The sequence below is a fragment of the Acanthopagrus latus genome, chromosome 18, assembly GCF_904848185.1.
Source record: "Acanthopagrus latus isolate v.2019 chromosome 18, fAcaLat1.1, whole genome shotgun sequence".
Taxonomy (NCBI): domain Eukaryota; kingdom Metazoa; phylum Chordata; class Actinopteri; order Spariformes; family Sparidae; genus Acanthopagrus; species Acanthopagrus latus.
The window spans coordinates 30553630-30579382 of record NC_051056.1 but is presented as its reverse complement, the minus strand read 5'-3'; the positions used below and the strand labels follow the sequence as shown (position 1 = coordinate 30579382).

The window sequence follows — 25753 nt, the reverse complement described above, 5'->3', positions numbered from 1 at the left end:
AAAACCACAGTTTCCAGTACTGAGTCCATTAATAGACGCTGAAGAGACAAATGGGAAATGCAAAGATTAGAAAGTGTAAATGAGCTTCTGAGTATGCGGCCCACTTAACTTGCAACAACAAAAAAAGCATGAATAAATGAGTATTTATGTTCCAAGTATAAAAATAAAAAAACAGATGTGAAATAATTCAATAATTAAAAAAGAACATTGAGTTGGTGTTGTTAAAAATCTAGCTCCGTAAATTAGCAGCGTTGGATCCACTCATAACATCATCATCTCAGAGGAAACGGCTGCTATCAATCCTCTAATTTTAAAGTAATCTCGGCAGAGATCTCCCCAGGTTTAAGCGGAGTTTCACTGGGTCAGATGATGGATTAGAAGTCTTAACTCTGCTTCCCTCTGAAAAGAAGCTCCAGACTGATTGGCCCGGATCTGAAAGGCTCGCGGAGTTCACAGTTCAAAGACACAACAAGTGGACCAAACACAGCAAACAAGTTAGGAGGTTAAAAACGCATTGAGAAGCTGTTGGTACAGGGAGACCGGAGCCACCGGGGCCACCAGGGCCACCGGAACCACCGGGGCCAGCAGGGCCAGCGGGGCCAGCGGGGCCAGCAGGGCCAGCGGGGCCAGGCTGTAATTGAAGGCGCTCTCATCCTAATTCTCCGGGCTGTGGCGAGTGAGCACTGTCGACCGGACCTGCTCTTTCATTAGATTTTGTATTTCATGCCCTTAGGAGCAGAACAAATTGAATCTCTGTTTCCTTTTGCTCCGTTGCTCATTACCCGAGAGAAAGATTAAAAAGCATTCTCTCACAGGCCGCGTTACATAATGCCACCGAAGAATGGATGAGTGTACATCGTGCTCACCGTCTCATCAAAACACTGGACGCACAAAAGGCGTTAACCAACCAGCCACGCTGACCTCTCACCATCCCACCCTCGCTCGTCTCTGTGCCCATATTTGCTCTCACTGCTGGTAAAAATGAAACATGGAGGGTTACAGATCAATCTCATCACCACCAGGAACACTTTTCACAGGAATGTTGAATTGAGCGCAGCAGCGACTCTGGCCACGGTCGAGGCACGTGTTTCCATGGAGAGCAGGCTTTTTATTTTTCATGCAAGTTTCAGAGAGGCTTTTACAGCAGCGTGGAGAGGCTAGCCTGTTATCAGAACTCTAAGCATGTTAAAAATACCCCAACTTCTAGTTACAAAGCAGCGCGCACAGACCGGCAGCAGCGGTGCTTCCCAGGGGGGTCATTTTTTGTCCAGTTAGCTAAAAAAAAGGTTCATGGTTGTGGCCCCAGGGTCCTCAGAGAGAGCAGTGGAGAAGGAAGAATTCCCATTATGGCATCATTACATAAATTATGCAAAGTATTTACAGAACATTTAACTTAATTCCTTCCCATTACTTTGCAAATTGCAATAATTGTGCTGCCTCAGTGCATCTTTAACTAAAAAAACATCTGCCTCTGCAGCACAGCAGCAGCTAATTGAGACACTCTTGAGTTTGTGTTCTTGTTTTCAGACTTCATTAAGAGAAAAATGTGGGCAGAACATGAATCTCAGCGAGTTTATTCCTCTGAATTATGAGCTGTTGCAAGAAAGAATCGCCCAACATATTTCAGCTTCACAAAGTGACTTAAACAGTTATTTTTACATGTTCAAGCAGAAATACTGAAATGAAAAGTTACACGATAACTTGTGCCGCTTTATCTCCAGCATTCTACCGTCTGAACACTCAAATGATCTTCTCGTCATCTAACTTCGGGTTATTTCTTCCTCTCTCTGACAGATGTGTACCTGCTCACCCTTCCCGAGGACCAGAGAGTGAGCGTCACCGCTGTGACCGTCGGCCAGAGCGCCGTGTTGACTTGTGCCATCGCTGGGGAGCAAAGACCTCCGATACTGTGGAAGAGAAACAATCAGTATCTGAACTCCTTGAACCTGGAGGACGTCAATGTAAGATCCAGCTGACAGCACTCTCTCTGATGCACTGTTCACAGGCCGTTAGATGGGTAGATAACTTACAAACTCAGAGCAGATACTTAAAGTATAATTTAGCAGTAGAGTTTCTGTGGAAAAGAAAGTTGATTTTTGGGCTCAAATACTGATTCTGCAGGTTGATTCTGGTCCTGAGCCAGCAGCCAACAGAATCAATATCTGATGATTAGATCATTCTCTACAGACAGTGAGAGACTGTTTAACATCACATCCTGACTGAATGCAATGTGAGGAGGCCTCAGCAGCACAGTCAGCTCCATTTCATTGCTTCCTGTTGGCTCTACATTTTGAGCCCGACGTCCTGTTTCTATTTTCATTTCTGTCACTCTGGTTGAAGCACAAGAGAAACTTCATCTAGTCGACATGACGTGTTATCAGTTTCCTTTTACTTTAATAAACCTAAGAAGGTGCAGACTGCCTACTATTACTCCTAATGATCCTTATGGGTTTGGTTCTTTATTGGTATCATTATTGGTTCTCTTTCATTTTTTAATAACGAATACATTCAGAACAGATATAGAACTGAATGCTTCAAATGAATGTTACTGTTTCTCGAGCAGCAGCAGTAATATTTACACATGAACTCAACAATATCTCAGTGAAAACAAAACCCAACTGTCAATAAAATAATTCCTCATAGTTTACGGAGAATGAAGAACACAGACGCCCGTCAGTATCAGCTTCCTCCCTCCGCTGAGCCACAGCCAACAGGCCGCAATCACACCGAAACGTCAGCAGGAGCACTGAAACGTTAACGTCAGGACTCATCAATGCTGCAGCATTTAATAGTTTAACCTCAGGAACAGAACAATGTTAAAGTTAATAATATAATCACCTAAAAGAAGCATCTCAGCGAAGCAAATGAGACTTTTCTTCAGAATCTTCTCTCAGAATTTCTTTACTCATTACAAGGAAGAAACTGCGTGTTTTGATATTGTTCACATATGTTGGAACAGCATTTTCTCCCGGTAAGAAGGACGGAAAGATGCACAGATACATACTGACATATAGATGCATAGATGGGTAGACAGATAGGTACGTGATGGGATTTGCACAGGACTAATTAATGCGTTTTGAAGTTGTGAAGCAGCATCAGTTCTTAACTACAGTTTCAGAGCCGTCAACTCTTCTGCTGTGAGCGCTCAGATAATCTCATCCTTTATTTCTTTCTCATCATATTTCTACTTTTTGCTGGCGCTGGCTCAGATTCTCAGCACATTTCATTTGGCTGTTGGCGCTGGTTTTGTGTTGTAGGTCTGACGGTAATCCAGGATGTCAGTTTGTGTTCCTGGTGTCTGTGTTTAGAGACTGCTGGGAGGGACAAGGATTTCAGACAAAGACAGAAGATGAAGGGGGATACCGAAGGGGTTCAGCCCTAGAGGAGGGACCTACTTTTACAAGTCGCTGAAAGACTGTATGTGTGTGTGTTTCTGTGGATGTGTGCGAGTGTTAATCCTCAGCCGTGGCCTCACACAGCCCTCTGTGTCATTTTCATCCACATCAAAAGCAGCGAGGACACTTATGTGGCGAGCGGCAGGAGAGGCAGAGCTCCGCCTTACCTTTCCCTCTGTGTGTGTCAGGGCTGACCAAGATGAGTGTGATACTGCTGTGCATAATTAAGTCAACACTGTCGCAGTAGATAAAGGGAGACCCAGCGAAGCCACTAATGTAACATTAAATGTTGATGACCCTTAAAATGAGTAAGAGGCGCCCAGCTGTCGCCAGTCATCCTTGGCACCATCAACTGGCTCTAAACTAGAGCTCTGGTTCTGGTTGTTGGTGATGTGTGATTCCCATAAAGCGCGGCGTCAACGTTATGAGGTGATTTTTAGGTCGTGCTGTGAGACTAACAGCTTTTCCACCATTTGCTCTTTTTTCCAAGTCGTTTTCCATCATGCACTTTGACTGCTTTTAAGCAATTCACAGCTAAAAAAAGATGTATGCAAGTTCTGGATGTAACAGAAAAGAAATGTCAAGTCAGATTATTTCTTAAAAAAATGCAGCAAATATCTTTTGGAGGATTTGTGGGAGGAAAAAAGGTACAAGGTCTCGTAAGGTCGCAGCCAGCTTTGATCTATCGCTCAGATATTTTCCACCAGACTGCTCTTTTTTTTGTGCAGATTCAATAGAAGGAGTTTTTGTTTCATCTCCTGATTTCGCCTGAAGACACAGAGCCGAGTTCAGCGTCCCGACCAGAGGTGGTCTTTGTCTGCACTTCACACACAGCCATCAGATTCCTGGTGACTAATGTCACATCTTGCACAGGTGGATTTTCAATTCAAATGTCAGATCAGCGATGAAAGCCTCAGCTGCAAAATGCTGTTCAGTATAGCCATTGTAAGGAAATACATTAGTATGAATAATAGAATAATGACTTCTGATAGAGCAAGGACTTGAAATGACTTTCTATCCTTCACATCTCTGGACATTGTTCTTATTTTTACATCAGTACCGGTTCAGAATTTCGCCTTCCCACTGAAGAATCACACAGTCTTCATTTTTCGTCGTTATTGAGACATTGGAAGAAGAACAGGCTGCTGGTAATCAATCAAAGCGCAGCCTCTGGGGTTTTGAAACCATCATACTCTTGGAGAAAACATCCAAGATTTGATTTCAGTCCACAGAACTCATAGCCTGAGTTATAGGTCATAGATAGAAGAGTGCAGAAAGAAGGAAACAACTGAGGTTTTGCATTTTAATCAACCTGAACCTCTCTGGCACTCCCGGGACCTTCACCATGTCTATCTGATGCTGCTGCATACGATTACTCTTCCCTCCGTCTCTTTGGTACATACAGCTGTTTGTGTTGATGCCAGAGCAGCTTCATGGAGTGAGAGTTTAACTTCTACAGGGACCGATCTGTCTCTTCAGACTGGGAGAACTGGCTGTACTTTGACCCTGGAGGTCTGTTATTGTCAGATTTGATTTTTTTGGTCGGCCTCGAACAAAGCCTGAGTTTACAGTCTCTTGCTGGAGCCCACGTTACCTCCAGAGCAGCTGCACGAACACAGAACACCACCAGCAAGTGAATCAGCACGAGCACGCACGTCTCTCGTGGCTCATCAGAAAACTGTGTGCAGACCAGGCGGCGCAGAGAAACTACCGACGGAACCCGAGCAGCTCACCAACGGCGGCTTAATCCAGATTTATTTTTGGCTCTCAGACTTCCAGTCAATCATTGTTGTTCCTTCCAGAGAGGAGAATGGATTTGGTCTGCACCTGGCACCCACAGACTAATTCTAAATTGCCTTGCAGACAATTTCTATATAATTGCTGGCTGTTAATATTTGTGAGTATCCTCTGCCAGCCTTAATTAGAGTCATATTCCTGTGAGTACACACGGGAGGTTTATGCATTCTAATCTCGCAGGCCTTCCCAGCTGAGAATGTGGTTATTTTAGAAATTTTGTCGACATTCAGACTTAGTGAGTCGCACATTAATCCCAGTGGTGCGCTTGTATCCCGGAGTTCAATAGAGCCTCTCTAAATTTTGACAAAGCAGCTTACTGTAATTCCATGAAGTTGACAGTTGCCGGCTATTGCATCATCATCCAAGGCTGTCAGTATTTCAATCCTCCCTGAGTGGCCGAGCCAAAGACACAGTGTGTGTGTGTGTGTGTGTGTGTGTGTGTGTGTGTGTGTGTGTGTGTGTGTGTGTGTGTGTGTGTGTGTGTGCAGTATACATTCATGTTTGCCCTTAGGGGCGCCGATCCGATTCTGCAGTCCCACAAATGGTTCTGAAGATGAGAAAGCATTTGATATTTATAATTCCTTAAAAAAGTTTCCCTCAGAGTTTCAAAGTACATTTAAGAGAAATATTGTGAAGTCTGTGACCGTCGGCTTCTTGTACGTCCTATCTGGCTGGTTGCAAGGTCACCGTAAAAAAAAAATATATCTGATTTAGCACAAAAATCTTTGAATTCCATCATGAAAAAACATGGAATTATTAAAAATAGAAAATGTGTTTTGAAGGCGGCAGCTTCAACAGGAATAGATACGATGCAGGAAGCAGTACAATCTGAGCTCCATCTTTCTTCTCCTCTCTTATCTTGTCCACCGGAATATGTGTTTTTATCTCCCGAGGCTTCGGTGCTTTATTCTGGTGCCTTTCATATTATCTCAGCATGCTGGAGGATGTGCTTTATGAAACATTAAATGTATGTGATTATTTATAATATCTACATTCAGCTGTGATCAGTGTGTACCTCCTGGAATGACGCAGTTTTCTGTGTGTCCGGAGGATCAATAAATAAATGTGCAGCGTTCTGCAGCAGATCCAACACGACTCCTCCTGACTCACACGCCTGCTGTGTTGTATCCTCAACTTGTGTCAGGAAGCGTTTTTATTGAATTAATCATGTTGTTTGGTAGCAAAGAACAACTCTCTCATAGTCAAACTTACTCCTGCGGTCTCATCCTGACACCTGATGTACAGACGGTACACACAGCACACTGAACTCTGTCTGACCAGCAGCCGGCCTGTTTCTCTTGCCTTAATGCTTTAATCGAACTAAACCTCTGAATGTTTGACCTGTTTGTCTCTCCAACAGATCCCGTCCCAGGTAGGCTGTTTTTTTTCAATTGTTCGTCTAAACAGATTGACGTCGCATCACCCACTCTCATGTTTCATTCACAAAAAGCCCACAAAGCTACAGAGGAGCTGATAATAGAAGCGTGATGTGCCCAGGTTGAGGACATCAAATCAGTTGGATATTGTCCCTTTTTTTTTGTCCTGCAAATTAATTCTACAGCAACTGTCATTCTCTGGCAAAACTGTTTTTCCCAAAAAATAATGAATCTGGTGAAAGCCCAGGATAAAGGATTAAATGTTGTGTGCTGCTGTTATTGTCAACAAATCCAGTGAAAAGACCAGAAATCATTTGTTTGCCCGCTTCACGATGCGTTCACTCCCCCGGTCCGTCCGAGCTCCTCGGCGTCACGCAGCCTCATTCAACACCGACCAAAAGGTTTAATAATTCCCTCGCCAGCAAAGTAAACATCAGCAGCTGCGTTCATGATGATGAAGCAACATGTCACTCAGTAAAACGCTGCGTCGTATTTCTGTTGGTTTGGTGTCTGATGGAGCTCAGTGGAGGACACCGCCTGTTACTGAGATCAACACAGTGCTGGTCGTCACCGCGGATCTGTAGACAATTAAATTATATAAAATCTGAAAGTCTTAAAGTGTTTTTATCACATCAATCATGCTCCATATCTCAGCAGTGATTCACCAACAAGGTAAAAACATTGTTTCATATGAAACATATTTTAGAGTTTGTCATTTCCTGAAAAATGATAACAAATATGGATGACTCATCCTGAACTCGGGGGGCAAATACATGAATCTTTCATCCAATAAACACTTTGTTGATTTTTATTGCACTATTTTTCATGACACTATCAGAGCAGAGTGTTTCTGAGAGTACAAACACAACTTTCAAGCTTTATTTACTGATTTTGGTCAAACTAGATCTTATTTTATGGAGAAAGTAAAGTGTACTCCACAAGTCCATCACTCGCCGCCCGTCTGTGCTGTGAACACATGAATCTGCTGCAGGAAGAGACTCCGCCCACTTTCTGTCTGTCAGCTTTAAGGTGTTTTTTAGATGTCATTTGGCAGATTTCTCTTGAGGTGAGGTAGAAAATGTGGGTGAACGAAGCCTTTAATGTCCAGCTCTGCTCGACTCTGCTGTGTTGCCTCAGCTCTCACTGTGGGCAGACGCGTTCCTCTCACACATTCTGCTCAGCATGTCGTCCAGCAAGTTTTATAAGCTGCAAACTTCCGTCAGAGGCCATTTTCTGAAATGCCTCGTCACCACCAGAGGTTATCCAGCGAGCCAATGAGGTGGCTCTTTAGTGTCCTCCAGAGGTGACCCGCCACTGACAGCTTTATTAATTATAGTTTCTTGAGGGCTGTGGCCTATTTGTAAATCCACCTCTACCTGCCCTTGTCTCCTTCCCTCTGAGTAGTCGTACTCCGGCCTGCTTTGTCTGCAGCGAGCTGGGTGCTGGGTGCTGCTGATAGCTAAGGTGAGGGTGGTGAGGTGAGGTGGAGGAATCATGTCGACAGCCTCCGCCGTGGCTCGTTCCACCGCTCTGAGTTTCATTTCTCCCCCCATTCATTTTTCATTTAAGAAGGTGACACAATATGCTCTCAGCCCAAGAGGCCAAAACGCACCATCGATTTCCCCTCATATTGTGAAGCTCTGACGCTTCACTCAGCTCGAGCCGGCGCCGAGCAGGTAGGTTAGATCGCAGCGAGCCAGGACGGACTGATAAACACACTGTACTCCTGTAAACACGGCGGCCGACTCCCCTCGCTGCTCCGCAGACGCTGAAGGAGAAGCCGAAGATGTAAACAGCCAGCAGAGATGTGATTGAAATGTTAAAAGATATTTAATGAGAAACGGCACTTTTCTTCTTATGAACTGGTGTGAAGGAGGGCTGGTAATTAGTGCTGAGTCGTCTTTTAATAAAAGACCGCTGTGTTGAGTCTCAGGACCGAGGAGCACAGGGACACAGCGAGAGTTCACACTAACATCTCTCTGACTGATTATTTAATGTGTGGAAGCCATCAGGAGTGAGCAGGTTTTGGCACATGGCCGTCATCAAATCAGGGGAAAAAAGCCGAATGAATGCTGAATGTCGGCAGGTTGGTTTGTGGAAAGCTGCCGAGCATCAGAAAGTGCTGAAGACGTATTATTATCAGCACAGGCGGTTATTTTCTCTCTAATCGTCCCTGAAGATGTTTCACACAATCACTCTAATAAATAATGTGCTAAATTTAAACAGCATCTTTATTTCCTCTACAAGTTTCAATGGCCGACTGTCTCACTCTGATTTACAGTGAAGATTAAAATGAACCTTTAAGAGTTCTTCTCAGATGAACTAATGATTTTCATCTTTGATTAATCTGCTGATTATTTTCATGATTAAAAGATTTAATCATCAGCCCGACAGGAGTTCGTCAGATTGCTTCTTTTGTCCAACCAGCAGTGTGAAACCCAAAAACCTCTCAGTCACTTTAAGTTACACATGCAGGGAATGTTCGACACGTTTAATCCGTCCAATAATGAGAAATATTCAATTATTTCTAAATAGATTTCTTTCGATCCACAATTGGCATTTCTGGTGATAACGTGTACGCTCCTGAACAACTAACCTCCGTCCGCCCCGCTGGTACTTTACAATACTTTATATTCTGCAGGTCTTTCAATGATTTTAACAAGGAAATTATATTCCATTCAAAGTTTATAGTTCATAGTAAAAGTTTAACATTTGAACTTTTCTTCAAAAAAAAAAAAATCCAAAATTAAAACCAGAAAAGGAGATTTTTTTTTAATGAACAATCAAAACCAACTTTTCATACAGTTCATTCACTATTTCAAAATATTAAAGCACTTTGATCCAAAAAGCTCATGTTGTAATTTTTTACTGCAGCGTGATCTTAGTAGAAAGCAGCGAGTCGCTGTCAGACGGATTCATCACTCCGCACCGTCGACGGGCTCATTAGCTTTGGGGGCTTCTTATTCTTCTGTTTGCTCTCCGTCCTCGTCCAGCTCCATGTTTCTTTCTCACTTGTTTGATAATCACAACGCAGCATGAATTAACCATAATGCAGCTGGCTCTGCGTCAGTTAACATCACGGATATGTTCTGTTGTGTGTTTGTTTTTTTATGTTAATATGCCACATGAGGATTGAAGTGCAACATGTTTTGTGTAGTTGTGGGTCGCACTTGTTAACCAAAGTGTAACAATTTGTGCTTTTCATAGTCGATGATATTAGTTCTTTTGACTGACTGTGTGTCTGCAGCTCTCCAGCTCCCTGTTTTTAGTTTTGGAGAGCAGCAACACTGTGTAACTTCTACACTAATCAATTCTATCCTGGGTCTCCTTCCATCAGATCACTTTCCTCTGATTGGAAAAATGACATGTACCAGAAAAAACATTTTTCAGTCACTCTGACAGTTATTTTCCTCACTTTCTTTGCCAACCGGCTTTAACTTCTGTCGTAGATTGATGGACATTGTTCTACAATGTGCCTTTTTGTAATATTGTTATATTTTTCATTTCCTATGCGATGAAACATGTTTATCTTCTCACCTGCCCTCTGCAGGCTCGTTGCGCTCCCATTGAAACGTTTCATTTCCAGCTTTAAATGCCTTTAACCATCACCGCTGCACCGCAGCAACAACATCAGCACTGCTGCTTCAGGTCATTAAGAGTTTTTTTTCTCTCTCTTTCACTCTCTCACTGGCAGGACTTTGGAGACGACGGCTCGCTGTACATCACCAAGGTGACCACGACTCACATGGGCAATTATACCTGTCATGCTGATGGCTACGAGAAACTTTTTCAGACGCACACTCTGCAAGTGAACGGTAAGACGCTGCCGCAGCGACACAACAAGCACAAAGTCTCCTTTCACTCTTAAAGTCCAATTAAAATTAATTGCATTTATTTAGATATTTCATGATGGCGCCGCCTTGTTTAAGCTGCTGCTGTTACAGTAATCCCATCAGTACTGTAACACAGACGGACACAGTGAATGCTGTTCTGTCACAGACGTGCAGACCGTCACGCTGACAGTCACACTGAGCCCGACAGCAGCTGAAGAGACGTGCTCCGACAGCGTTAGCTTGCAGGCTAGATGGCTAAACAGCAGCTGCAGCATGTAGCGTACCTGCAAATGTCAGTCTGGTCCAGTCAGATGCTGGAGTGCTGTTTACTCTTCAGCACCACTAACAACACGCTGTCTGTCCCTGACATGCAGGTTACAGCACCAGTTTGTTTACTTGAAGAACTTATTTCAAGGACACAAAGGTCCAGAACTCCTCTGTGTTGGTGTGAATAGCTGTGCATGAAGCTCCTCATCAGTGCTGAGGCTTGAAGGAAAAGTGTGAGCTGTGTGACACCATGTGGCGTCCTCACAACCATCACTGCAAACACGTTCAGCCGCGTGCGACGTCTTCCTGTTAGTGAAGTACCGTGAAGGTTTGTACACGAGTGTCATGTCACAGGTCGTACTGGTAAAACATTTAGCTGTTAGCTCTGTCATTGTTGGGCTACTGTCAGGCCACAAGTTACCCAAGTGCCTCGGCTGTCCACACGAGAACGGGTGTGAGCTGAGTCCATCTCGCTCTCCGTCATCTCTCCACTCGTTCACCGCCGTGTCGCCCACTCCACTCAGTGGGCTCGTCACAGGAATGCAAAGTGTTCAGTGAGTTTAGCACTCACAATTATTGCTATTGAAAATGCTTCTACAGAACAATCAATGGTCATTTTTTGCAGTTGTGGACAGTTGATCACCGCTCGCCACAGTGTCAGCTGGGATCAGCTCCAGCCTGTTTGTGCCAAATCTGAATAAATGTAGGAGCAGCAAGATCTGTTGATGTTACTTATTTTAAGGATGGATGGATTCACAGATCCATCTTGATATTTGGCTGGCAGGTGATAAGATTACCACTGGAGTCAGATACCACTGGAGCACCAACAGATAAGTTTGATGCCTGATTTCTGTCAAGAGTTTTAAATGGCACTTTATGCTAATTGGTTTGAAGCACTCTTCATGATGAAGCCGTCGTGTGAATGCAGAAACAGAGATTGTTCGGAGAGGGCAAAGGTGTCGCGGCTGGATTGAGATTGACTGTGTGCGTTCTCCCACTCGGGTCCTAATGAGTTGAATGTGAATAAGCTCCACGTCTTCATTCAGTTTGACAGACAGTCGGTTCATTATGATTCTGAAAAATTACTCTGAGGTTAATTGCAACGATATACAGGTTATTGTAGAAAGCACTGTGTTTATGGAACAGAGTGAATCTCAGGAGGCGGATTACTTTTGGTCGTAATTGTTACTGAAACTTCCAGATGACCTTTTTATTGCAGACTATGAATTTCACATTCTGAGTCTGTCTGAGGTCTCCGGGGACCAGATATCACCCGCCATGACTACTGAGACTTTCTAAAACTCAATTAAGAACCAGCTGAGAAAGAACTGGATTCAGAATGCTGTCCGTCACTCCGAGGCCACAAGAGAACCACGAGATTACAGCATTTTAGAGTTTTATTCAGAAGAGCTGACGACAATCCTGCACTTGTCCAGGAGCTGGAGACAGTCGGAGGGCAGTTCCTGCACTGAGAGCTTGTATGAAGGATCATTTTCTACCTTACAGGTCTTGTGTGTCAGTCTCTGTGATGACAAAGTAATGATTACCTCATTTTATGATATATTCTTCAAGATGTTCATGTTGTTGTGATTATTTGTTGTGTTCATGTTTTTTGGATCTATGGCTCTCTCTTTGTTGCAGTCACCTCACTTTACCCACACGGATCAATAAAGTTGCATCTAATTTGTACTGTGGCTGCAAAGTTTGTCCACTCTCCCGGCCACTTCAGCAGAAAACAAATCTTTGTTTGGGGGTAGATTAATGAAAGTCTTGGTCGAATCGTCAAATACACCAAGCAATTCTTCTGCTGCTGGAGAATAGATTTATTTTTCAGGCCTGCAAAGCTGCATTCATTTTAAAACGTAATTTGAAATGTAAGTATTTCTGATGAGTAAGATGTGAGAAAATGAGTCCTAACGTGTTTACTTGTGCCTGGAAGCATCATCTCTTATATTAATGATACAGCATTTCACATTATGCAGGTCTCATTCCATGAATGCCTTTTTACAGTTTAATGGTATAAATATAGTGTATCCTGGTGGCTGCTGGCGTGTCCTGCTGACCCGGGCAGTAATGTTGTTAAGCTTCACAGCTTCTGGACTCCCGAGTGAGAAGGGCAACACACTAAGACCTGATCTGCCCGATGGCCAAGCCTATACCTGTGGGGCCTTGTTAGGAGGTAATGTGAGACTGCCCCATGTAAGCCCACACAGTAATCTGCAGGTGGCAGGAAAAGGATGCAGTGTGCTGATCCCTGGCCACAAACTGTCCCCCAGGACCTGGAATGTCATATTTCTGGTGGGAAGGCTCCAGGGCCGGAGGTGGAGCCATTACAAGTAGATATATCCAAGTGGATAAATAGAACGTGAGCCCACCTCGATGCGCAGCAGCAGCTCTGGAAGCAGAATTGATCGGGGCTGGGATGTTAGGGGGATATTCACACGCAGGAGTTTTCCCTGCAGAGCGGGAGGGTCATGTGACTGCGTCTCATGGAGAGCGGCGACGCTGACTGTTGCTCTGCCAACACGTTCTCACTCCAAGCTCGTCAAATGAAGCAGACTGATGAGTGGCCTTAAGCCTCAAAGCTCTACTTACCCCTTCAGCATCAGATTTGCACACTCAGGGCTCTGCAGTCTAGTTAGCAGTAATAAACCTCGGTCACAGACATTCCAGTCAGTGACATATTATGACTTCAGGTTTAAAGACAAGAAACACTCGACTGGGTTTAAAAAAACTGGAAATCAGGTTTTGGGTTTAAATGACAACGTTGCTGACGTACGTTCAGTCCTCAGGTAGTAGAGTCAGGTGTAAGACGTATCCAATCACCCCGCCAGCCTCTGACAGAGTTGTGTTGCTCTATATTACTACACACAAGCGCCAGGACGCTGACTTGGAGTGTCAGGCTGCAACACAACAGTGTGTCCAGGGTCCAAAATGTACTTTTTGGTCTGTCAACAAATCTCACCAGTCAAAATATTTTTCACCTGGCCATAAAACTGCTCACAGTAACTCTGCTCACCACTTCAGCTGAGAAGCTCAGCTGGTTGTTGTGGAGCTGCAAAGATCAGCTGACTCGTCTGATAGTTGATCGACAGAAACTGATGATATTCATACTAGAGGACACAATAATATCATGACTCTAGCTGAATACATAAAATAATAATTGTGACAGTGGTTTTCTTAGAAGTATTACATTTTTCATATTGTGGTGTATAATGCAAAGAGTTTTTTCACAGCCTGTGATTCTTTAAAGCAGCATCTCCTCTGGGGACTAAATTTGCTAAATTTTAATGTTACTCTTCTGACTCCTGCAGTAAATTCTACATCATACAAAAACACACAGAGGAAGCAGAAGACAGTGAACCTGTGCACAAACACAGGATGACACGTCTCTGGAGTGCACACACGGCACCGTGGCGTTCCCCGGAGAGCCGTTACGCTTCTTAATTTCTGCCGCAGAACTTTTTGAGAACAGCTCCTGTATTATATTTTATGTTTTTACTTTTGTTTTACCCTTGAAAAGTGCTCAACTAGCTGCTATGTGATGTACATGTAATGCGTTTGATTCAGGCTCTGGACAAAACTGTCTGAGCTGGATTACTCCCACGTTTCCCTCGGAGGCACAGAGCTCAGGTAAGAGTGTAATCACAACTGAGAGAGGAGGCTTTCATCACGCTGTGTGTATGTTTGTCATGGTGTGCGTCCGTGAACCTCAGGGTGGGTTGGCAGCGCGTCATGGCGGCTGTGTGTGGGAGCGTATGAACACACGTGACGGAGACGACACACCATCATGTGTTGTTCACACGTTCCCCGGTCAGTTCACAAAATCGTTATGACCACCATTTTTTTTTTCAGCAACAGCCACGGGTCCAATTTGATTGAAGAGTTGTAACAAGTCTGCCAGACTTAGTTGGAAATCTCCCAGTAGTGTGATGGCGGAGTGGTCTCCTGCCATGGTGTGTGTATGTGTGTGTGTATGTGTGTGTGTGTGTGTGTCTCCACGCCTGCTCATCTTCTACAGAGCCATGGCCGACGGGAGCCTTGCTGAGTGATTGACGACTGGCTGGGGAGCTTTATGATGGAGCTGTCAGCCCTGCTGTGTCGCATTCTCCCGGCAGTGGCTCTCCTGACACTCTCAGGAACACATCAGAATGCAACTTCTCTCTCATCTTGTCTGAATTGAGTTTTGAGTGGAAAAATCCCACCAACCGTCTCCCTGCCTTCATTTTTATGACTGTCCAAGCAAAGGGAATGGTGATTTGCTCGAGTGTGTAAGTCAAGTATTTCCAAAACGCACAGAACCATTTTTTCCTGTTTAAAAAGGCGAAGCAGCCTTTCATGGTTGTGTGTAGCTAATAAGGCTTTCAGAGAGCGGCTGAAAGATGCAGATTCACTCTGAGTGTAGGAGGAACATTTCCTGATGTCTGCAGGCAAAAAACTGGATGTGACCAAAGCTTCCTAAGATGCTCTCAGTGATTTCAGAAATATATTCAAGTTATCATGTAATGTCATTCAGTATCAGTACATGAGTAGAGTCACTTCAAAAGAAAAGCCAGAGGCCGTTTCACTGTGAAACCCGTCATAAGCAGCGAGCAGTGATGTCAGGAAGCCACAGCAAACAAACACCTGATGTGTCAGGTGAGAAGCTGATGATGTCACACACCTGAACTGTAAGACTCAACACACACCCATCAACACCTGTCAGCGTCACGTAAACAAGTTCATCTCCACGTCTGAAACTGCCAACAACATACTCTATATTAATATCAAACTTCCACTGGGGGACATTTTTCAGCCGACATCAGTCTGATAATAACTCCCAACCAAATCATTTTCATTCGAAACATAAAAAATAACTTTGTGAAGAAAATGTGAAGAAATAACAGTTTTAAAACAATTATCTTTGTATTTTGTTTTAGTTTCATTCAAGTTAGCATGCTAACCAGCTAGCCTCCTATAGCTCAGAGTCGGCTTATACGACTGCTAGCTGCTGGTTAACTGAGCTTACTAGCTAATAGAGTTTTCAGCAGTTAGCGGTTACCATGGTGATATGCTAACCCTTATTTGTTTGGGGTTGGAATCGAAAAGGTGGCCAACACGAACATATTGCACCTTTAAAGTGAAACTCTCGTCAAAATGCAACCAAGGCTTTTTTTCTCCCCCTCCTCCACTTACTCCTCCTCCTGCTCCTCCCCCTCCTCCTGCTCCTCCTGCTCCTCCCCCTCCTCCTCCTCCTCCTGCTCCTCCCCCTCCCCCTCCTCCTCCTGCTCCTCTCCTCCTCCTCCTCCTCCTCCTGCTCCTCCTCCTCCTCCTGCTCCTCCTCCTGCTCCTCCCTCCTCCTCCTCCTCCTCCTCCTCTCCCTCCTCCTCCTGCTCCTCCTCTCCCCCCTCCTCCTCCTCTCCCTCCTCCTCCTCCTCCTGCTCCTCCTCTCCCCCCTCCTCCTCCTGCTCCTCCTCCTCCTCCCCCTGCTCCTCCTCTTCTCCTGCTCCTCCTGCCCTCCCTCCTGCTCCCCCCTCCTCCTGCTCCTCCCCCTCCTGCTCCTCCCCCTCCCCCTCCTCCTCCTGCTCCTCCTCCTCCTCCTGCTCCTCCTCCTCCTGCTCCTCCTCCCCCTCCTCCTCCTCCTCCTCCTCCTCCTCCTCCTCCTCCTCCTCCTCCTGCTCCCCCTCCTCCTGCTCCTCCTGCTCCCCCCCTCCTGCTTTTAAAATGCTTCTGTTGTCTCAGTGTTTTAATATCAGCTGATCTCTTGGTTTCAAACACCATCACACCTACATACACGCTGCACTCTTATTTGTAAAAATGTATTTTATCAGTAATTATACTGATTTTTATCACTAGTCTCATTTAAAACCACTCTGCAGTTAATGGTCATCAGTGGAATATAGTGTTTATTTTAAACTAATAACAATTATCACAATTCTCCTGAAATTTTCATCTGAATGTGTTTTGATGTTAATTACATACATGAAATATTCCTCTCAGTAATGCAGCGGAGAAGCATCGATGGTTATCCACAGGCTTTTTAGCCTCTCTCTGTTTTCAGACTGTCTCCTAATTAAATAAATTGTCACTATTGGCTTACCACGCTTTCATTCTTTCATTCCACCTCAGGGGGATAAAATAATTTACAACACTTTATTAATCTCTATCAGTGACTAGTTGGAAGTGCAGCAGCATTAATAGGCATCTTCACCACTGCAGGATGTACTTTCTCTCACAGTCACAGGGGGAATTCACTGACATGAGCTTTTTCTCAAATAATGGGCCTCTAACGAAGGAGTGACCTTTATCGAGCTCTCTGGGCGGCCGGTGGGGACGGCAGCCACACTGAGAGAACTGGCTCCTCCTACAGTCTCTGACAGGCCCCACGGTCACAGCGGTGGCCACTAACTGATGGACAGCAGTCACATTTTCACAGTAGAGATAAGTAAGTTAGATATTCAGAGTGGATACCTGACAGCAAAATCTATAAGCGCTAATACAATGCAAACTGTGCTGCCACCGCTTTTTAAATGGCTCCTCGGCTTCAGGCGGAGGTGAGAGGCGCTGGGCTCCATCTTTAATCAGCCGTTATGGAAGGCAGAAATTCAGCACTTAGTGAAAACAGCATTTATTCATCGATGTTCATCAACAGTGATATTGTTCTCCCACCAAAAATAATTGGATATTAGTGCTCTGAGGTCTCTTATTGTCCCTTTAATAACTCAGTCTTTTCTCAGTTATTTTCAGCGGCTCTGTTTACTCAACTAACACGTCTAATTTTCATACTTTTTAAAATTTCACAGGACATTCAGCACAAGGTGAAGTTTTCCAAGGTCGAGAATAAACTTCAAATCTGAACTTTTAAACAAATTAGTGGTAAAAGATAAAAAAGAAGAATCTGAACATCTTCAGTTCCATCAGCCTGATAATATCTCAGACTAAATCAAACTAATCAATACAGTGTTACGTATCCATCCTGCCGATCGTATTTTCAGATGGTTTGTGACTGGCCGCCGGTAGAGACTGTTTGGAAAAGAGCAGCACTTCCAAAAAAGGCTAACTTCAACCAATAAGATGAACAGCAGGCGAGCGCCACCAGCAGTGAAGCCTGTGGGGATTTAAACTGATACTGAAGCCAGAGGACACACAGACACGGGCTCCATCCTTCTTCAATCAGACACATTCCCAGTTCTGATCTAACTGATGCTGCAGCAGCAACACTGGCCTCGTGATGAGACGCCTCGGTGTCTCCGCTCAGCCGCGCCTGCAGACGTCCCGTCAGTTTTTACTCTGAGGACACTGATTGGTCGAATCATTACGTAATCCACCACAAACTCTAAGCTTGAAGCCTGCAGTGATGTGTGAGATCACAGCTGCTGCACCAGCTTACAGAACTTTTATACTGGTTTACAAAATGTTCTGTAGGTTGACTTATAATGATCCTGAACAGCTTTCATCTGTTGCTGTCTTTCATTAATGTAGCTACATAAGAATATCAATAAATTCCATAGTATTAATACGTCTTCCCTTTTAGTCGGGCTGATACACGATATTGTGCAAATGTCATATTTTGATTATTTGGACAGTTGTGATATGAGTTAGGATTAATGGGAAAGATCCATTTTGCTTGACAGTTTTCATTTCCACAGAAGAAATCCTGATGTGTGACACTCGTCTGCAGCTCTGCACAGCTTCATGTTAACGCCGTCTGTGACTCATTCTACCTTCATCACAACAATCTGCTGCGATCTGAATACTGCACTTGGCCTTGTTGCGATTTGGAAACTCCATTCAGACTCTCTTTTGTTTACTCCGTATGCTCATTTTTCATTTAAATACATTAACAATATTTCCAGCGTAGTTAATTATGCGGTGCTGATCTGGGGTGAGTACCTGCACAGAATCATCGCTTGTCTGTTTCAGGAAACTAGGCTGGTTATTAAAGTTTCTGGCTCACAGCAGGTCCCTCCCACCACAGATGTTTGGTTGAATTTGGTCCATGAAACCTGCAGAGGACTCAACTCCTGCACCACTTCAGCCAACCTCTATATACCCATTTACAGCCCTGATGAGACCTCCACTTACATACGCTGTAATTACTCCTCTACTGTAACCTCTCTGACTCCTGTGTGATGTGAGCGGCTGTGATTGGATCATAGGCCCACATCTTCAGCACCACCCAGTTCCATCTTCTCAAATCACACAGGCAATTTGCCCAAAAAGGTTTTGAGATGAGATCTGAGCTCGACATCATGCTATCCATTTTCTATCAGTAGCATCAGAAGGTATTTCTTTACACTGTATTGGCTCCAAACAAGAGACCAACCTGGCCATAAGACCCCGTCCACTCTCATCTGCCTGCCTGCTACCGGAGGAGCAGAAACCATATGTGGCAGCTTTTAAATCAACTTCATTTAAGCCTCCAACATCACTGAGATTTCTCTTATTTGCACTCATATGTAGAGAAAAATCCCTCATCGTCTTGAACTGATCTTAAAATGTGCTGTGACGTAAAGTATGTCTCTGCAAACAGCGGATACGTGGAAATTCTACCTTTCTTAATGTTACAACTTCACGTTTTTTAGGCTAAATTTGAGATTTCATGCTGCGTGGTGAGGCGGCGCTCACAACCCAGCGGGACAGAGCGACGTACAGAGCATGTTTTGGTTTAAAATGTCCACTTCCGTTGCCGCAAACATGGCTGGAAACTGTTGCGAGGTCTCTTTGAAGACATCCAGCCGTGTCATGCTAACAGAGGGTGAAATGCTCTGACCACTCATCAGACACTGGCCGGGCAGCCCTGCCGTCTTTTTAACACAACAAGATGAAACCTTCAGACACTTCTCACTCCACGTCCCCATCTCAAAGATACTGACTGATGGATCAGCATAGTAACACACTGAAACCCCTCGAAGCAGCTGGAGGAACGATGTCAGTTTCACATCAGCAGGACAAATATCACATTGCATCTACTTCAACATACTTTCACTCCAGTGAAGTTTGTGTCCCCGACACCATCTCTCTCTAACTGGCCGCTGTGGCCCTGATGCGTTTCTGGTGTTTTTTGGTCTTGTGGGTTTATTGTGTGTTTAATTCCAACACACTAATTAAAGCAGCTTTGTGCGATTGCCTGAGAGGATTTTATTAATGAGGTGCTCAAGGGAACCTGGTCGATCCAAGCTCACACTATACGGCTGCTGATTAATAGGTTGTTGTGGTTCTGGGCAAGAAAACAAAAAGGTACATGGCATGTGTGTCATGACCCCAGACCAACCACACACACACCCACACACACCCACACACACACACACACACACACACACACACACACACACACACACACACACACACACACACACACACACACTTCGATATGTTACGTATTTATCTCCTGGTGTTCAGTTTATTGAAAACTGAGCCTGACACGCTTCTTGTAACTTCAGCCTGAGAGAATGGAAGCCATCACTGTTTGTTTGCCTTCATAATTAGCACATTTAAATGCACCGTTATATCTTGGTTTAGATCATCTGGTATATTAAGTTTAGATGGAACATAGAGGAACCTGGTTATTCAGCTCCATTCAGTCTCAATTCTGATTATCCAGGTCCGCCTCCGTCAGTGCAGCTCCGTCTTTAACTCCTCCACATCCTGTGAGTCTGGTTATGTTTCACCCCCTGTTGGTTTAACTTCTACTTCTCCAGTGAAGGAAGAAAAATACAGCGATCTTTGTTCCAGAGTAATTGGCAGACTGACTCGTCCACGGTGAAGTTCTCCAACTGCTTGTTTCAAATAGTCACTTAAAACAAAGAGCAGCAGATCCTCTCATTCAGGAGCTTGAACGAGCAAATAATTAACATTGTTGCTTGAAAAGTTCATCAAATAATCCAGTTATCTAAACAGTTTCCTGTTAATTTCCCAGAGATAATTTACTAATCAGCTCAGCTCATGAATTCAGCTGTAATCCTCTTTCACAGTCAGACGTTTGATTTCATCGGGCTGATCATAGTTTCAGCAGAGTTTTGTTGTATTGATTAACTTCATTTTATGTTTTCATATATAAAAGCTTAATTTTTTTGTGGTTTTGTTCCTGAACACAAGAACAAACAGGTCCATTAAACTTAGATATCATCAACAGGTCGCCTTCTGATTACATTCACAATAACACCAGTAAGAGAGAGAGACGCCAGCAAAGACGGCAGCAACAAACCAGCTCGAGTCCAGATTAGTTTGGATTACTCAGTCCATCTCGTCAACAGACGACATCAACATGTTGTTTCTAAATGTTATTACGCATTAGAATGTGTTCTGACATCCAGTGGAAACCTGAGCAGACGAGTCACAAGACATGAGTAGGAGAATATCATACATGTGATGACAAAAGGAATTTAAAATATCAGATCATTTCTTTCTTCATGTGTAATATTCAGACTCGTGTTACAGCCATATTGACCGGAAACCACAGAATTTATCACCATAAATCAACAGTCACATATTTCTATGTGATTTTCCTGTTCACATGTGATACGAGGTCTTAGACACGAGGTCAGTTCTGCTCCAATGTGCAGCTTCATGACACGATGAGATGAGATGAGGTGAATGTAACGATCACTGAACCGCCAGAAGTCTCACTGACGTGGATTCTGACAAATTTGTGCTCCAGATTTGAGAGGAAAAGTCTTCATGAGCAAAAACAAAAGTGTATTCAGATTTGTGCTGTGTGTACTTTATAACATTTGAAAGCAGAGTTCTACAGAAATCTGTAGTTTGGTGTGATGTCACACAGTGCAGATACATGTGTGTGTGTGTGTGTGTGTGTGTGTGTGTGTGTGTGTGTGTGTGTGTGTGTGTGTGTGTGTGTGTGTGTGTGTGTGTGTGTGTGTACAGAAGCAGCTGTTGATTCAAACATCAGTTGGAATGAACACACAGTGACTTCCAGGCGACTCACGGGTAATAAAACCCAGAGAAGGAACTGGAGCACACAGAACCGGGCCAGAGTGCTTGTATGCTTGTGTGCGCACGTGTGAGGATATTAAGTGTGAGTGATAATCTTCACTCAAAAGACAAAATCATTTGTCTCGGTGGGTTCTATTCAGTCAACCTTGTGATACTGCAGAGAGGCATCGGCGCACTGGAGTGTCTCTGCGACTGTAACTGCCAAAGTAACCCGGGTGCTGTGAGAGCCCTCCTCGGCCCGCTGCGGATGGCGTGTTGGCATTCATGTTGACGTGAGCTCCAGCCAGGGAGTGCCCTGCTTACCAGATGGCCCAGGCAACAATCCTCAGTCCTTTCACTCACCTGGCTGAGTAAAGACTTCCTCTAACCCAGTGCCCACAGGAAATGGTCTCCGCAGCACGTCTGCCTTCTTCCCTTTTGCCAAGACTCTCGCTTCCATCCTGCACTCGTGTCTCTGAAGTGTGTTTCAGAAAGAAGAAAAAAGAGGACACTGATTTGGGCCACAGAGGCTGCGAGGGATTGCTCAAAACAAGATGGCAAGATAGCAAAATTTGATGTTCCTACTTAAACTGCTGCCAGGCTGTCATCCGAATATGTGACAGGCTGTTGTGGAATGAGTCATGCTGCTTTTTTTATGGTCGCTCTGTAAACAGTCGACTGCCACTGTCCAAGTTCCAGTCAACACGTCTGTGGAGAGTCTCCTCAGATTCACAGCTATCCCTTTGAAAGGTTTTATCATTGTTATGCCATTCACAGACGACTTCTCCCTTTAAAGGATTATTCAAATTCATTCTTTTGATATTTTCCATGTTTTGTGGAGCAAGACTGTAACAAGTTAGCCCTCGGGTGGAGAGCAAAACTTGTGGCTCACTCTCAGCTGATGCATAAATGCATATTATTACTGTATTTGTATGTTTTATTGATTCATGTTGATTTAGGGTTCTTGGAAGTACGGCATGTGGGACAATCGTGTTTGTTGGTGCCTCAGGGTTAGGTAAAGAAGTGGGACGTCCACATGACAGGGACACAGTGTGTGAAGTCAGCTTCTGGAACGGTTCGCAGATTAGAGCGACATTTAGTTTTTGCCTTTTCTCTCTTTGCACATTTTGTTTTCTCTGCTTCTATTCCCTCATCTCCCTCCTGACAAAAGGTTACATAAAATCAATAGCAACCAAGCGAAATCCATAATGTCCGAACGGAGAGCTCTCCGTTATTTATCTATCTGATTTGTTTGGCTTCACAGAGCACGTTAACCTTATCTAAAGGCATTCAGTGATGCTGAATACACACTCGATCTTATTGATAGTGTTTTCTTTAGCCAAACCATAAGTTCAGGGCTTCTTCTCTGAAACTTCTCTTTCAATAATGTTGCCTCGCTCCTCAAGTGGTAATAATAGAACATAAATAACATTTATTCACTTCTCCATCTCAACTATCGCCTCCTCCTCTTCTTCACCTTCTTTCAGTTCCTCCTGTTATCCGAGTGTACCCAGAGAGCCAAGCCAGGGAGCCGGGCGTCACTGCCAGCCTGCGCTGCCACGCTGAGGGCATCCCCAGCCCCCAGCTGGCCTGGCTGAAGAACGGCATGGACATCACCACCAAGCTGTCCAAGCAGCTCACCCTGCAAGGTAAAGAAGGCCGACCCTCCAGGAGTTCAACCCTCCTGTCTGTTTATTCCTGCTGCTGTTTTTACTGACAGCAGTTAGAAACACTTCTACTGCTACAGTCGCTGTAACGACCACTGAAATGAATGTCACTGTTATTGCTATATGACCATAACTACTATCAATCTCACTAATAGTGCCACTGCTGATAATAATGAACCTACACGGATATTATTCAAGATATCCTGCAACAACAGTGAAGTACAGCAGTAACATTGTTTTGTAAGCATTTCCTCATCGACGTCTGTCTGGCTCGATGACATCATGAGCAGTGACAGATGCCAGCGCGACTGATTGGTTGAAGATCAGATTAGATGTCATTTCTTTATTTTTGGCAATCTGATAATCTATTGGCTATCGTCTGACAGGATTTAGCCTCTGGAGGCAACCGCCAGAGTTTCAAGGCTTCAGTGAAGACAGCAGATATCTGGATGATGAATAATAGATTTCCTGACTTTTCAGGCAAGTCTTGGCAGCCATGTTGGCAACGTCAAGCTGTTATTAGGGGCAACAAAGACCCGGGGCCCGGACTAAATGAATACAAAGAGAGTCCAACTTCACTTTCAGTGGTCACTGTGACATAAACCTGCATGTTTAGAATCACCAGTCAAATCAAGTCTTGTCGGCCTCATATTAGTCTGCAGCCGCGTCAACAGTCATGAGTCTCAACTCGAGTGCAAGAGTGAGTTCAACAACATGATCGGCTGATATGTTTTTGGGTTGGCTGTAATAAACTTTTGAGGGAAGAGGTGAGATATGTGTCATACAGCTGCTCTCTTCTAAACAAATCTCTCTTATAACGTCCCTGACTTTCTGCTCTGTGCGCTGCTCAGTCACTGCAGTCTAACGAGCAACCAGGGGACATTTTGACTCATTTCTAGAGACAAATAATGGCGTATGAATGCAGATCCATTTTTAAAAGGCTAAACTGACATCGGACAATAGCCGGCCAGTGCATTGCACCTAATTTTAATGCATCGTTTGCCTGCATGCAACCAAAGCCAGCTCAAACATGATTGGTCAATACTTCTCGGACTACAAATGTAAACCAGAACACTTCTGAAACCAGTTATCGTGCCCAGAATTCATCATGGGAGGTATTTTCATGGTTGACGTAAAATTGCAAAATGAGTAAATTTAGGTCATCAAAGGGCTCATTATGTGATGTCATTTGATAATGAGGTTTATTGTGTAGCCGCAGGATCAGTTTCTGTTTTAAAAGCTTCATTCAATAAACTGTAAAATGCTTTTCCTCTGAGGCTGCTCACAGAAACGTCCCGGTGTTGTGTGGTGGCAGACTTGTGCCACATTCTGACTTTGAACTCCCACGTTTTGGATTTCTCCTCGAAACAAACCTCTCACCTTCCTTCCTCACATATTAGAGAGCTGTTGTGTCACAGAGTAATGGTAGCACAGGATGATAGAGAGGAAGTCGCCTTTCATCTCTTTCTGGAAGCAAACTTCTTCTTTTTTTTCCCCCCTGTTCTCTCTGTTGTTCCTCAAAGCTAATGGAAGCGAGGTTCACATCAGCAACGTGCACTTTGAAGACACCGGCGCCTACACCTGCATCGCCAAAAATGAGGCTGGCGTGGACGAGGACATCTCTTCGCTCTTTGTGGAGGACTCTGCACGGAAAACTTGTATGTATAAGTCATGATGTCTGTCTCTGTTTTTATTCAGGAGATAATGGAGCTCTTAATAATTCATCCTCTATAGTCTTAATAGTTTATATCCTGTGATACGATGATGGAGCCTCTGCCAGGGAAATAATGTGATACTATCTTTACCCTCCACATCTCCTGGTTTGGAAGCAGAACAATTGTTCATGCACTTTTCCGTCCACTCAGAAAGTCTCTTCTGTCTCTCGTATCTTACCTCAGTTTAGATGGGAGAGGAATCATTTTCATCAGTGCTGAAATTGTCAAACAAAAGGATGTTGTCACAGGCCTCCAACAGTCCAATAGTCTCATTCGGCCCGTTAGTAATATTGCTAAAACTATTTTGTCGTTGAACAAGAACAGCAGAGAAAGTGCAGCCGGTGCTAGCTTAGCAGCTGGACAGCGCTGAGTGCTAACAGCCATGTTGATTGTTCATGTTCATGGCGGTAATGTTCAGTGTTTCTAACTCGTGACAGAGACATGAGGTGGTTGGGTTTGATTTGATTAGCCTGCTGTTCAGCAGCTTCACCTGTCAAAGAACCAGCCGACTGTCGTTTAGCCGCTAACGAAGTAGCACAAAGCACTCTGCCCCCGATGCCAAGAACAGACCTGTGGCAGCAGACTTGCTCAGCAGCTAACCCAGTTAGCACAAAGCACAAACCTACAGCAGTAAAGAGTAACTGTCATGTCAACATGACGGCCATTTTGCTTGTGGCCGAATATGAGAGTGGCATTTAAAAGAGACGTTTATTTATGAAATGAAGTCATTCAAACTTTTATCGATTGTCAACATTATTGTCAGTAACTATCTTTCAGTTGATGAACAGACGA

General features: G+C 44.2%; 1 protein-coding gene and 1 long non-coding RNA gene across 6 annotated transcripts in view; one reads left to right on the top strand and one right to left on the bottom strand.

Annotated features, from left to right (window-relative positions):
* Nucleotides 1-25753, bottom strand: part of LOC119007856 — a 198191-nt gene that overhangs the window by 32961 nt on the left and 139477 nt on the right. The window lies entirely within an intron of this gene.
* fstl5 (follistatin-like 5) overlaps nt 1-25753 on the top strand; it is a 169415-nt gene that overhangs the window by 108935 nt on the left and 34727 nt on the right. For 4 of the 5 annotated variants that reach the window (XM_037077778.1, XM_037077780.1, XM_037077782.1 and 1 more), the window contains 5 exons: nt 1795-1961; nt 6553-6564; nt 10263-10383; nt 23067-23228; nt 24770-24904. In XM_037077778.1, the coding sequence (XP_036933673.1) occupies nt 1795-1961; nt 6553-6564; nt 10263-10383; nt 23067-23228; nt 24770-24904 (597 nt within the window). The remainder of the gene's footprint in view (nt 1-1794; nt 1962-6552; nt 6565-10262; nt 10384-23066; nt 23229-24769; nt 24905-25753) is intronic. The other variant, XM_037077779.1, reaches the window with a different exon arrangement.